This window comes from Falco rusticolus, chromosome 7 (genome assembly GCF_015220075.1).
Source record: "Falco rusticolus isolate bFalRus1 chromosome 7, bFalRus1.pri, whole genome shotgun sequence".
Taxonomy (NCBI): domain Eukaryota; kingdom Metazoa; phylum Chordata; class Aves; order Falconiformes; family Falconidae; genus Falco; species Falco rusticolus.
In genome coordinates, this window is record NC_051193.1 from 27,447,504 (window position 1) to 27,461,894 (window position 14,391).

General features: G+C 45.1%; 1 protein-coding gene across 9 annotated transcripts in view; it reads right to left on the bottom strand.

Annotated features, from left to right (window-relative positions):
• The window catches only part of NIN (ninein), a 65,503-nt gene that overhangs the window by 22,460 nt on the left and 28,652 nt on the right, over positions 1-14,391 (bottom strand). For 8 of the 9 annotated variants that reach the window (XR_005105224.1, XM_037393930.1, XM_037393931.1 and 5 more), the window contains exons 7-17: positions 14,208-14,354; positions 13,205-13,372; positions 11,725-11,861; positions 10,214-10,354; positions 9,875-10,049; positions 8,787-8,897; positions 7,897-7,986; positions 6,369-6,522; positions 5,936-6,057; positions 3,835-4,361; positions 1,011-3,080 (exon numbers count right to left, since the gene is read on the bottom strand). Coding sequence is in view for 8 of the 9 variants with exons in the window: in XM_037393930.1 (XP_037249827.1) it covers positions 1,011-3,080; positions 3,835-4,361; positions 5,936-6,057; positions 6,369-6,522; positions 7,897-7,986; positions 8,787-8,897; positions 9,875-10,049; positions 10,214-10,354; positions 11,725-11,861; positions 13,205-13,372; positions 14,208-14,354 (3,842 nt within the window). In the remaining variant the exon portion in view is untranslated. The remainder of the gene's footprint in view (positions 1-1,010; positions 3,081-3,834; positions 4,362-5,935; positions 6,058-6,368; positions 6,523-7,896; positions 7,987-8,786; positions 8,898-9,874; positions 10,050-10,213; positions 10,355-11,724; positions 11,862-13,204; positions 13,373-14,207; positions 14,355-14,391) is intronic. The other variant, XM_037393937.1, reaches the window with a different exon arrangement.

A 14,391-nucleotide genomic window follows, 5' to 3' on the forward strand; every position in this document is an offset into this window, starting at 1 on the left:
TTTTGTACAGCTAAGTTAGTTAAAATCTAAGATCCCTAGTAAAACTTTCACACTAGTATTGTACTATACCTTTCAGTCCTTAAGTTACAAATAACAGAACTTTAAACAGCTTAACACCACAATATGCAGATTCCTAGGTAAGCAAGCTGTTTCCCCAGCTGTTTCTGGAGTCCAACATGCTGGGAGAGGCAGCATGGGAACAGCAGTGTTGGGAAGTGCCTTTTCTGTCCTGAGGTGACCGTAGAAAAATAACTTAGCCATGGTGTAATGCCTGAAAGAACAATTTCCTGCAGGAAGCTGGTGCTGAACAATAATTAAGCCACTTGCAGTCACTTTATGACCTCCAAAAAATCCTTGCTGAAATACAGCAGTTAAAAACAAGTAGGTAAAACCTATTATATTCTCTGTGTTATAGTGGTATTTACCATATCACACACCTGATGGATTCCTAACCCTAAAGTGCTCCTGATGGGAAAAAAAGTTACTGTAATTCTCCGGTATTAACTTAAATATTGAGAAAAATAGAAATGCTTTTAGCATTCCAAGTAACGTTCAGTACTAGAAGAGAGCAAACCGAGTGAAGAAGTGATATTAGTAAAAGCTAAAAGCATTCTGGAAGTGTTACCACAGTACTTTGGACACAAAAATACAGGGGTTTCTGATGTACCATAAACTACACACTGCAAAGGCGACTACATCCACAGACAGAACGGCTGGCAGGTTGCTCCTGTTTTACCATTCATGTTAGGTCGTAGTCAGAGAGGAGTAAGTCACACACATTTATTTCAGCCGTCGTTATCCAGGATTAAACAGCCTGCTTGCTAGTAGTTAGAGTCCAAGGCACTGTTTTCTAATCAAAGTTAAACTACAGTGGTTAATGCAGCAGCCATACAGCAGGCAGGCAGGCGGCTACGAAGTGATGAGTGGGATGCTAGGTTAGTTTCTAAGCGGCACATTCGATTACTGTGGGGCCGGCACATTTCCCACAAAGTTTTGCAAGTGTACGTTACCTCAGAAGATCAACTTTTTGCTGCAGCTCAGTGCATGTGCTTTGTAAGCCGTGCGTCACTGTATTCCTCTCCTCTTTGTGGAAATGCACGTTGTTTGTGTTAACCAGAGCAGCAGCTTTCTCCTTCAGCTTTCTGTTGGGCTCTTGCAGCTCCCACTTTTCTGCCGACATTTCTTTCACCACGCTGTCACTTTGGGCACGCTTATCCTGCTGACCTGTAAATGCAGCGGCATGTTCTTCCAGCTTCCCAAACTGGCATTGCAGTCTTAACTTGTCGCTGTGTGCATCTACATTTCCTTGTGCATCTTGTTCTTGGACATCTTCCAATTCCTTAACTTTATTGATGAGCTGTGTGTTTTCCTCTCTGAGCTTAGTACTTTCCAGTTTACTTTCTTCTAGTTTGCAATGAACGCTTCTCAGCTTATGCAGGTTGTCTTCTAGCACTTTATTTTTCTCAACTAACTTTATAATTTCAGATTTCAGATCCTCATTTTCTACCTGAATTTCTTCTTGTAGTGATAGAAGTTCAGCCTGTGCCATCGATCTGTCTTCTAACTCCGCAACCCTTTTCCAAAGCTGACCTATTACACTTTTCAGGTCACCATTTGTTGCCCCATGAGCATGATCAAGCAGGAGAGAGGCTTCACTCAGTTCTTCAGCCTTCTCAAGCTCAACCTGCAGCTTCAAAGCATCAGAAACAAACCCTTTGTTTTTGGGAGCTATTCTGTGATTTAGCAGATGAACCTTCTGCTGGTTAATGTCACTATGTAGCATTTTTGGTCTAGGAACTCTCTCAAGAGTTTTCTTGAGATCTCTCTTTTTTTGCAGCAGAGGCACCCAGGCAAGCAGCTCTCTATTCTTGTCACAATCCTGACTGCCGTCAGCTTCCAGTGCTGCTTTAATTCCTTGCATCTGACATGCCTGCACCTTGAGCGCATGGCCGCCTGCTCTGGCTTCAGTGCATGCTTTCTCCAAGTCTGAATCAACGTCAGTCATTTCTTCCAGGTCAGTGGTATCATCCTCCAAAAGCTGAAGGACATTTGAATCTGTTCCCTTGTCTGCATCTTTACAGTCGCTGGGCAACCCTTCAAAAGTGGGATCCATTTCATCTGCCAGCTGAGAGAGTTCTGAGCTGGAGTCAGAGCAGCCAGGACTGGGAGGTCGCACAGGCTCCTGCTCTGCAGCTTGCAACCTGTGCTGCAGCCTGACTATCTCAGCAGCCATTCTGACATTTTCCTTCACAGCTTGCTCGTGCACTTTCTGCAGATTTAAGAGGACATCTGCATCATCTCCCAGGGGTGCCATACCAGAGAAAGAAGCAATTTTGCTCTTTGCTTTTGCATACTCTTTTTCTAGGACCCTATAATGATTTTGTAGCGCGGAAAAACTATGGGTCTCCCACTGCAATTTCTGTATTTTCCCTTGAAGATTTGAGATTTCCAAACTCATCTCAGCCTTTTCTGTTTCTGCTCTTACGCAAATGTCTTTGTTTATACTCTCCAAAGCAAGAAGTTTGGAATTGAGGTCTTCTTTCTCTTGCTTGTATTCACTGTCAAGTCTCTCCAGCTTTTGCCTAACCAGCTTCCCATTTTCCTCCACCACAGATATATGCTCTTCTTTGTTCTTCAGCTCTTTTGCATGGTCATGTTGGAGTTTTGTTATTTTATCATTCAGCTTTTTCTCTTGCTTCTCAGCAGCGTTCCTCAGGTCTTGTAGCTCCTTCTGAAGCTGCTCTCTCTCACACACAAGCTTGTTCACTTCTTCCTTGAAGTTTTTCTCCAGGAGATCTTTCTCCTGGGTCAGAGCAGAAGAAACGGCCTTTTCATTTGCCAGACTTTCCTTCAGTTGCTCGTGGGCTTCAGCAACCTCCTGAGCAATTTCATCCTTTTCAAACTCCCACTGAGATTTCTCCTCTCTTTGCTGTTCAGCAAGTTCATGCAACTCTCGCTGGTAACATCCTTCCAGATTTTGGATCGTTTCTTCATATTTATTCACAAGTGTTTGTGTGTCGACAGAAAACTGAGTTTCTGCACGAGATGCTCTTCTGTTATAGTCACTTTCCATTTTTTTCCTAAACATGGTTAACATAAGATATTACTAAACTCTGGGCTAACTCAAAGATATTCAAATGGCTTTTTAGGCTGACTAAAACAAGCTGAAAAAAATTACTTTTTCACTGAGTTTTAGATGAAGAACTATTTGACGGGTGTTTCTGAGAGCCAAAGTTAGATTTGAGGCAATTTGTTGAAACTTTAAAATTAAAAATCTAATCACCTTGGAAAAGTGTAACCATGAAGTGTCCTCAGAAAAGGTTTCTTGCACAGTGTATGCCCTTCTCTTCTTGTGATCAGATTTATGGGGGCAGATGTTCTTACCCCCATCTCTCCCTGTCACCCCAGGCTGGTTTTTAGTTTCTTTTGACACTCAATCTTCGCTAAAAGCAATTACCAGCCATCCCTGTCCTTCTTCAGAAAAGAAAAACTCTGAAAACCCAGATGCTTTGAAAGTACAAAGCAGGGATTTGTAAAGCACAGGGATTCTGAACAGAGCTCAAGTTAATCATATCTGGTTATGCTTTAACACTATTGTTGCCTCTGGGTGAGCTAAAAATCAATATAAATATCTACTTGAGAAAGCTCAGAAGGAAAATCCCAACCTCGACAGCAGCCCAGTGTCCTGGAATAGAACAGGCAACAGCACTGTACAGTTGGTACACTTGAATTAGGCATCAGGAACCATTTCTGCATTAGGTTCACCTTGGTCACCATGCCAAGCCAGCAAGGTCAGCATGCGCCACTACTGTCCCCGCCAACGGTGACACTCACCTTTCCTCCTCCAGGTCCTGCTCATGTTTCCTCAGCAGCTCTTGTTGGAGCTCTTCCTTCTCCAAAGCATGCACCTCCGCCATCCTTTTCAGCTGCTCATGAAAGCCACGTTCCAGCTCTCCCTTCTCTTCCTGCAGTGTCTGCACTAAAACTCTCATCTTTTCTTCCACCCAGACACTATTTTGAATCAGTTCTTCCCGTTCCTGACTAAACTTCTCATGTACCTGGTCCAGTCTGGCTCTGACATCTTCTTCGTGCTCCTGCCTTAATAGTTCTTGCAGATTGGCTTTTTCCTCATCAAAACGTGTTTGTAATTTGTTTTTCTCATCATTGTATTTACAGTCAAGCTTTTCTTGCTGTTCTCTGAGCACTGCTGCCTCTCCTTGCAGTTCTGCAATTTGATTTTTAAGGCCAGTTATTTGCTTTTGCATGACTTGCATCTCCTCAGTGTACTTCCTCCTCATATCCTCTTGCTCCTTTTCACAGTGGATTTTTGTCTCATCTAACTGCTTTTCATAATGGCTCACCTACAAAAAGAAAAGAGATTGGATTAGTTAACATTCTATGGACTGTTCCACAGAGATGTTTTCTCAACAATTCTGTATTATATATTTCCATATATTGCACAGAATATTTTTATTTATTATATATTAGCATCTTATACTGATCTCCCCTGCAAAAGAATGCTAAAGTGCTCAGTTTAATTTCTTACTGGGATAAAAATGATTATTATGTGGAAAAGCATGAATTTCACTGCCTTCTGTTAAGTGAATTTGTGAAAAGAGAAGCCGGTAACTTAAGTCCTGGCAGTTTTCCAAATTTAAAGGGGAATTTTTTTTTTTATTATTTCACTGATTACTTTTTCAAAACCTTCCCCAAATTAAGATGCAGATGAGGCCTTTCCTTTTAAAAAGGGTAAGGATTTTTTGTTTGAGGTTTCTTTTATTTTTTTTCCCCACAAGTGACGCAAGACAAACCCTAGAAGTAATGATTCTGGGATGATGTTTTATTAGTCCCCTTTTTCTCACTCCCATCCCAGCTTTGTCACAATACACTTTCAGTGGACCTGCGTTATGCCATATGTGAAATGAATATAGTTCTATAACAATTATATGACTACCTCTCACCTGGAGGCGGGCACTGGTCTGACAGATACAGCCTGATGGGACCCCCAACTTCTGGTCCTGAACTGACTCCTGCAGAACAAGCCTGACGATCTCTGCACCAATGCACCTCGCCTGCACAGCAAGGTAGATCTTTCTGGCTTGGAAACACCGTGACCTTGACGTGGCTGCTAGCATAGGCTGGTGGTAGGTGTTGTGCTAGGCTGAGCTGGCACAGCTTTGAGCACAACACCATAGATAGGCACTGGATTCAAGCTGCCCCAGGCTCATAAGCCCATGCAGACCCAGGCTGTCTCCATGTAGAGCCAATGGAGATTATGCCCAGAGCAGCTGTGGGTGCCCCATCCCTGGCAGTGCTCAAGGCCAGGCTGGACGGGGCTTGAAGCAACCTGGGCTGGTGGGAGGGGTCCCTGCCTGTGGCAGGGGCGTCAGAACTAGATGAGCTTTAAAAGGTCTAGCCCAAACCATTCTATATTTCTGCATGTGTGGCAAGATGAAATTTGCAGATGGACACCCAGAACACGGGGAGCTGACTGCCCATTTTCAGTAGCACAGGTATCATAACAGCAGTTTCTATTCTCCCACAGCACAGATCGCGTTTCAACACCACCAGGCTGCACAAGTCTAGCATTTAGCAACACAGACTCCTGCCAACAGCCTTTCTAAGCCACAATTACCCCATGCCAGCGGGTATGAAGTGGCTAATTCAGATGCAGCAGGCTTTCAAGACTGGAAATGCAATACTGCCTTGGAAAGGCTCACTGCTGTCTCCTTAGCTGGTGTGCTGATCTACTGCAACATTCATTCAGCCCTCTCCTGTGCCTCTCCATCACACAGCAAGATGCAGAAGGAGCAGGGAAAGTAGAGGCTCAGATTCACAGGTTATCATTTGACCAGGAATTAAAAGTCCTTCAAGACCACTACACCTGTATGAAAAAGCTGGAAGAGTTGTGAAGATTTAAGTTAGAATAGCTTACTGTGTCTTCAAGCTCTTGTTTGAGGTGATGTAGATCCCTGTGATGTTGCTCCTTCATTTGTTCAATAGCCATTTCTGCCTCTATGCTCATATTTAATGGGTTGCAGTCTTCTGAACCAAGTCCTTTAAAAAATGGTAATAACATACATATTCTCAAAGCCCAAAGAGATACAATCTCAACAGAAAAATTTCATCAGTTTAATACTTGCAGCTCTCAAATTCCCATCACGCACACAGACAGGGAACTGCAAACATTAGTTTCACCTTTGAATACAGTACAGCAGCCATATTCCACTTCACGTTAAACAGCAAAACAGAGGTGCTGTTTGAGCCTCACTGTGAAGGTTTGGTAAAGCTTTTACGTAATCACCTCTTAAGACGTTATGATAAATACCTACAGCACAGAAGTTGGTCATACAGGAGATGTGCTTTACCTTGGTCAGGCTCAATACCACTGTTGCCTTGACTTTTCATATCAATATCAAACTCTTCCGACAGCGCGTTTTTCAGCGAAGGCCGGAGCACTTTGCCTTGGGCACGGTACTCCTCCAGCTCCGAGTGCAGCTCATCTATCTGGTCTTGCAGTTCCTGAGAGGGGGGAGAAAAATAAGCCTGAGTAAAAGCAACCACAGCAGCTGAGCATCTGTGCATCACCACACTGCCACGATGAGACATTTTGGAGAGGATTATGGTAGGAAAAGACCTGTCAATAACGCTGCCATCATACCACATTAGTCAGCGCCCTATCAGGTAAATAACACTCTTCTCCAGGTTCCAACCTGTGTTCCATCTGTAACAGATGTGTGCCTTATTAACAGAGCAAAGCCTTCTTTGGACTGATATCCTGTATATATTCTGCCTCTGCATATTGCAGTCCAGGACTTTTCACTTCACTCCTTTTTCCTAAGACCTTTTTTAAACAGCAGCTTAGGAACATTTTCAAACAGTTGAGAAATACCTCCTCAGACATCATCTACTTGAAAAATCAAATCAGAAGTGAAAGATCAAATTAGGAAAGAGACACCCTCATTACTGCATTTACCATCTGGTACTTCTGCCCATTTGCCAGCAGAATATCCCGAGTGTTTGTGCCAAATGCCATGCACTCAGCTCAATGAACAGCATTTATTGAGGAAAATGAATCCCTTAATGGGTAAACACACAGTTCTGCAGATTTGAAAGGTTCGGAAAGTGAACTTTGAATACTGATTCGTATCTGTCAGTACTCAAAAGAAGATCAGTTGCATATTCCAGCAATGTCTTCTTATCAAGAAGTATCAATTCAACAAATACTTCTAGGCAATCTTCACTCTTAAACTGCAACTTTCTAAGAGCAACCATGCTGTTTCAGATTAGGCAGTCTTTTGCCAAGGTAGTTCTTTATTGAACGAAAAGGATCATGCAGAACAGATGAGCCAAATGCTGGTAACTATTGTAGTCAGCAGAAAGTAGACATGTAAATACATGACTTACAGGCCCACTTTGAAGAAGTGTTTCAGCCATACAAGATTTGGGGAGGAGGAGACAAGCTTTACATTTTCAGTTTTATTTTAAGAAGATACTATTGTTTTCCAAACCAGCAAAACAGGGATGTCTTATTTCTGTGGTAAGTTCCTGCAACTCTGAATTGAAATTAGGGCAAAGTTTGTATCATAAATCAAAAAACCACTAGTACACAACTGCGCAGGAGTAGAGCTTGATGTACAGCTGGGGAGCAAAGGAGGATCCATAGACCCTATCCCAGCTCACACTCCGGGCAACCCATCCTCTTAGCTCAGCCAGTTGCCTCTGTGGCATGGGATCTGCCCTCTCAAAGAGCTTGGATTCATGTAAAAAAGCCATTATACAGGAAAAAACTCCAGCAGCATTATATTGCTGCTCTGCACTGCCATTTGCAGAAACAACATTCTTGGTGAACACGGGTGGATGGGTGCCAGGTCTCCATCCCTGGGCTCCGCTTACCCTGCATTGCCGCTCGTACTCGCTTCTCATCTGTGCCAGTCTCTCCTCCTGCAGGAAAAACTCTGCACTACTGGGATCCAGGTCACCAAACTGAAACGGCATGAACGGGATCCAGTTACTCTTCCACCAAACCGCCCTGCTCATCACAGCCCCGGTGCCATTCACAAGCAGTCCTGCAGCCTGTGCCCTCTTCCCTCCGGATTTTTTTATTTTTAATACAGAAGCTCTGCTTCCCTGCTGGTAGGGGACAGCGAGCAACCACCTTAACAAATATTATCTCACCATACCTCTCATGCTAACTTTGATTTCAGACCACAGCTTTCTAACTTGGCATATCTTGGTTCGATAAATAATCCCAGGTTTAAAGAAGTCTGGAAAACAGATGCTGTGCGAGAAGCCTAGTATATGAGCCTTTGTCTAGATGCACACACACTGAAATGCCTTTGGAGAAGCTGATATTCCGATAAGTTTATTGCAATTATACAACCACGATCAGCTGTTCACTTCTCCCCCAAGTTCAGCAGAGATACCACTTAACATCTCATGTATCATCTTCCCTAGGAAGGACCTGCATGTTGGGCCTATCCAAAACTATGTGCTGGGGGAAAAAAAAAAACCAACCTGCAAATCTGCAAGATTATTGCTTTACTGTAAGGCTCCCTACTCTTAATTAGCATAAAACTAGAGCTAAGGTGGGGTATCTTTAATTTTCCTTAACTTGAAGTCAGTCAGGCAGTCCATGTCAACAAGGTAGGCTGTGCCTTGGTCACATCTGGAGAGGGACCCCAAGAGCCTCCAACTATTAGTTAATTGGCAGCTTGAATGTAGTAATGGAAAAGCAATTGAAAGCAATTTAAGTCTGGAAGGATACTGGGAAGAGGAGGACTTACCTTCTCAGCCAGGACGTTTTCCAAGTTTCTCTGCAGTTTGCTTGCCAAACTTTCATACTCAGCCAGTTTTTCTCCTGTTTCCAATAGCTCGCTCTCCAGGCGGCTGTTTTCCTGGACAAAACAACCCCACCGCAACAACCTCAGTATTTGGAGGATGAAAACATTAGCATGTGGTAACATTAGAAAAAGAATAACCTCCCAGTCAGTCAGAGTATGGACACTGTTACAGGCTTCAGCCAAAGGCAGGAATTGTGAACCCATGCACACACAACCCCTCTTGCCACAGCAACAGTGAGTGTGAACACTGGACCCACAGCCAGCTCACAAACCCTGCACTCCTCTGCTCCTCTCACCTTTCAGATGGCTGCTTCAGGAGGAATATTTTATGATTTCCTTGCTGAGCACAGGACAGCCACCTCCATCAAAAGCTGCTCGCTTGAGCATCTGTAAGGGCATAGTAACTCCCTCTGCCTATCAATATTTCTGATGTCATTTGTAAGATAACACCACTACCATTTTATTATTTTTTTAAAAAACTGAGCAAGACATAATTATATGGCAAGACAGCAGTCAGATAAAAAGAGTTGACTTAAGTGTTTTCTAAAAAAAAAAATATCTAGGAAAAGGATGTGAATCTGTGGGGTCACGGGTGAGCAACACCATTGCATTAAGCAGCAGATAAAATTATCAAAAAGCGTAACAGCAAGCTTGCTTCAGAGATTTTTTTGTTTGGTTGCTTTCAAAGCAGTATTTTAAATTTTGTCAAGACTCATTATCTCCTGGCTGGAGAGCCAAACAGCCAGCAAGGCAGACAGCCCATCCAATAGCTGGACACATGCACACTCTGCACTTGATGGCAGCAGAGATTTGAACTGGAGCTTTATGAATTCCAGGAGTAACTACTGAGGTGACCCAAAAAACTATTCTCACTGACACGTCTCTATCTTGCTGCTGACATTACTTTCAGCTAGCTCAACATGCACTGTAACACAGCCTGTCAGCAAGGACTAAGTTGCAAGTGTCACTCCCAACTTCAAGGCACCCTTCCCTTTTAGCGGCAAAGGCCGGCTGCATTTGGTCCCCGTTACCTTCAGGGAAAGGGCCAGGCGGTCCCGGAGGTAGCTGTCGTCAGTTTTCAGCTTTTCTATCTCCTGCTCCAGCTCCAGCCGCTGTTTATTAGCCTGCTGCAGGATTTGCTCCCGCTCTCTCCGGAGCTCATTCTTTAGAGCTGCAATTCGTTCCTTGTACTCCTCATCCAGCTTCCTACAGAGGTATCAAGAGGTAGAAGAGCTCGTAAAAAGAAGCAGGCGGCAAATACCGCTGTGAGTGAAGCCTGGTGGTGGTCAGCAGGCACGAAGCCACCGCCTCTGTCACTGAGTCCATGCAATGCCGATGAGGAGGAGAGGGGGGACCCCGGGATGCTGTACCTGAGGTTGTACTCGTTCCGGCGCTCAATTGCGGCGTGGTGGTCATCTACTTCGGAAGCCATCAGGGATTTCAGCTTTTCGGCTTTTTCCAAGTCTGATCGCAGCTTCTCTTTCTCTCTGGCCACTTGGTCAGCCCTCTCCCTAGGGTAAACACAGCTGTCCTGGATTAGGTCACCCTCCCAGCTCCCCCAGAGAAAAAGCACGGAAAGCTCTCCAAGGGTCTTATCAACTGCCTTTAGTCACTGGATGCAAATTCACACACGTAGCTCTGGACATGTCTTGATATTGCCATAGGCCCCAAGACCTCAACACCTGGAACTCCTCAGCTGTGGTCTAGCACCCCCAAACTGCAGCGCTACACCATTCTGCCACGCCGCTTTCTGCCCCATTTACTTGTTGTCATCATTTTATTACTTTTACGACTTCACCCTTACACTACATCCAGTTTGCTTTTGATCACAAGTTTGTAAGACCTGCTACACCGAGCAGCTTTCTTGACGGGAACCTGACAACACATCTCTCCACTGGGTGACCGTAAAAAAGTTATGTAGACATGTAGATGCAAACAAACAGTGGGAAGCCTCATCTTGTGAGGTTTCATACAAGCAAAGCAGGCAGCTTAGAAGCAGAAGCGGTAAACCAACAAGTAACAGGACACGTGCAGTCTTAAAGACCAGCAAAATCATCTATGATGTCGCATGGAGGTGGATGCATAAGCTGATAACTAACTATTCAAAGATTTACAGTACAAACCAAACACCACCAACAACTGGAGCTTGTGCATGTGGCGGATGGATGCAAGAGTCACACAACAAGAACTGATGCAAAATGGAGGATGCAATGCTTAGAGCAGCAGTCTCCAAAATGGGGTGGACAAGATGATCCATTGGCGTATAGGAAGAAATATTTGAGCTTCAGGAGGACCTGTGTATAATTTACAAATTAATAAATATACATACAGGGAAATGTTTCCCATCTCCTACACCCTTCTCAACCGAGAAGCCTGCACAGCAAGTCCAGTGCAAAGTCAAACAGTGTTGACTTTCAAATGAAAACAGTGGGGGTACACGGTGGTTTTGTACCTCACCTGCAGTTCTGTCACATAACGAACCCATGTAACACCACTGCAAGAGGTCAGTTGGGATTAAAGGTACTGCTTATCAAGTGGCACCAGCCTCTGTCTTCAGTTTCACATTCATCAGCCATCAGTGAGCACTGCAGATGGCAGGGACAGTTTCCAGATGCAGAGCAGGGCTGGGAACTGCTTTGCTTTTTGTTTTTTTTAAATCTTATTTTTCTGCAGTACTTGGATTCGAGTGTTTTACCCGTGCAAAACAAAGAGTTGAAAGTTTCCGACCAAGCTACCAGGGAGCCTAGCTTTCCAGCAAAACAGCAGCAACTGCACCAATGCCCCTTGGAGAAGTGCTATGGACCACCATGAATCAGCTCCTGCTTGGCCAAAGGCAGAGGGCGGTGAGGGAGCAGCAGAGCTGGCAATCCTGGTGACTTACAGCAAGTGTCTGATCTCCATTTTGAAACTCGCCAGGGCTGCCTGGTGGACTCCATTCTTGGTTATTAAGAGCTCGTTTTCTAGCGCTAGCGTCAGCTCTGTCAAGTTCACCTTCCCATCCAAGCTGAAGTCCAAAGCCTGCAAAACAACACCTCATTAGAGCAGAACGAGCCTTCCTGCCCTGCAGGAGCCTGGAGACGTTTGTACATGAAGTGACAGAATAAAATGAGGAAGCTCAGAAGAGATCTTTGCTTGCCAATTAATCTGTCACAAATGCCTCTGGGGCAATAAACCAGACATCTCTGCCACCCTCCCATGGTAGAGGGCTGCTGCCAGCTGCGGAGATGGAAAGTGTCCTGGTTGTGCTGCCAGATCAACAAGAAATTAAGCCCACGCCTGATTAAAAGTATTAATTCTCTAGAGGACCTAACTACGCTGGCCTTTTTACATATTCAAATGCTGCAGGAACGTGGCTGAAAATGTTCACATTAAACAAAACCAGCTCTTGCAATAAAGACAACACAGAAGAAGCCTTGTTAGTGGGTATTTGACAGCAGGGATCCCATCGCTTAGACAGCAAGTTATCATCAGCAACTGCTTGTAATCTCCTTCAACCTAACTCTGCAGGAGCACAAAGCGGGGTGCGGAAGGGCTACTGGAGGGGCCAAAACACTGCAAACACCGCAGAAGCCACCCTGATGACACTGGTCACTAAGCAAGTGGTACGCATTTGCCTTCTCTTGCTTAGCAAGTGACCAGTGGAATGCAACAAGCAGAAGAGAAGGCAAAGGCGTACCACCAGGTCCGGTGAGAACAGCACCCTGTTATCAACCTGGCCTGCATCAGCCCAGGCTACAAGGGGGTTATAAAGCCTGAGCAATGGCAGCGTTTATTACATGTTCAATATCCACACGGACACTAAAAGCCAGGAGCATTCTGTCATCATTGCTGCTGGGAGCCCAGAGATGGTCTTAATACAGACACATGAATTATCTTCTCCCATCCACAGCTTCTAGGGAGACAGGGATGAGTTTTACTTCAGGTATTCAATTTGCAACCCCCATTACCTTTTTACTCTGCATAATAAGACTAATGACAGCAAGGTTTCAAGTGCTGTCCTCCACCTTAGTGCAAGTAATAATTCAGGTCATCCCAGTGCTAAAAGGTTTGCAGGTGCAGCTATTCAGGCTATTCAGCGAGGTAAAGGAATTAAATTGCTTTCTACAAATATAGGTGACCTCTTCGAGTGTAGCTCGAAGTCACATTACATTTTTATCATTAACTTCTAGCTCTCTGGGATATACCATTTCAATAAAGGAAATTATTGGAGGTGTCCCAGAACAGTTAGACCTGTCAGCACCACTGGAATTTTAAAAGGGGGAAAAAAAAAAATAATTGAGCTACAGTCCAGCATCTCACACTGAGGTAGGGGGTGTGCAGGGGGAAGAAAATAAAAGGGGTGAGATGGAGCAGCTGGTTACCTTCAGGATCTCCTGGCTGTTCTCTATGCCCTCCTGGTGCCAGCAGTCGAGGACACCCTCCACACAGCCATAGCCCATCCCGTCATCCAGGCTGGAGAAGAGGCAGAAGCCGATGGTGCTGGGCATGGCTGAGGGGGTGGTGGTGCGCCTCCCGCTTTCATCAAAGGACTGCCGAGAGAGGGGAGAGGGTGCGATGGGGCACGGGCAGAGCCAGGCATCTGGCCACCCCGCAACGAGAAAGGCTTATAAGTGTAATTTTGCTAACAGTACTCTGGAGATTAAGGATTAAGGTCTGCTTTTCCTCACTGCCAAGCAAATACCCGGCAGGAGTGCCGCTGCTGACCTCACAGCACTGCGGCACGACCAGGCACTTTGGATTTAAAATAAATCCGAGGAACAGTTTCAGAGCTGTCCTCAGTGCTCCAAATGTGTTTTATTTCACTGTCTGTTTTTGGTTTCACATGTTACCTCCCCTAAAAAGACTGTACGGAGCGTATGCACAGGTGCTTTTGCTACACCAGGCAAAGCTTCCAGGCAAAGATAGGCAGTAGATGCAAACACTCGCAAAAAAAGAAAAGAAAAATGTGTCTCCAGCCTCCCCCAGACCACGACTTTCCCCTACAACCAGTTTATACCATTTATTTACTGCACATTGCAGCTTGCAAGAGCCTTCTCCAAGCCACGCCACTTGAAAGAGGAGCCACCTCCCCTTTACCAGGAGGGTGTTTTCTGCTTTATCCCCCACATCCCCAGAAGCAGCCTGCAGCAGCTTCACCTCATCGCTCTTGCTCGGGGGAGGCAGTCACATCCATGGTGCTTCTGTGCTCACCAGGGCATCCCGCAGCAGCTCACTGCCACCACCTCCCACCTCAATGGGGCAGGGGGACATTCACAGCTGCCCCACCACAGGGACAAATGGGGAGGAAGAGGAGGAGACAGGCTAGGTAGGATTTGCTCAAGACTTGCTCCTGCTTTTACCCCAGGATCCACCTAAGCTTCTCACCTGCATGGAGAGGTGTCGTTTCAGCTGTCTGTACGGAGTAGATGCTGAGGGTGTCAGTGACTTTCCGTTTTTAAGCAAGCCATAGAAGAAGTCCTCTACGCTCATGGTGTCATCTTGCTCCAGGTTATGGAGCACCTCTTCAAGCACCTGCAAGCAGCAGGGGATAGAAATCACATCTGCTATT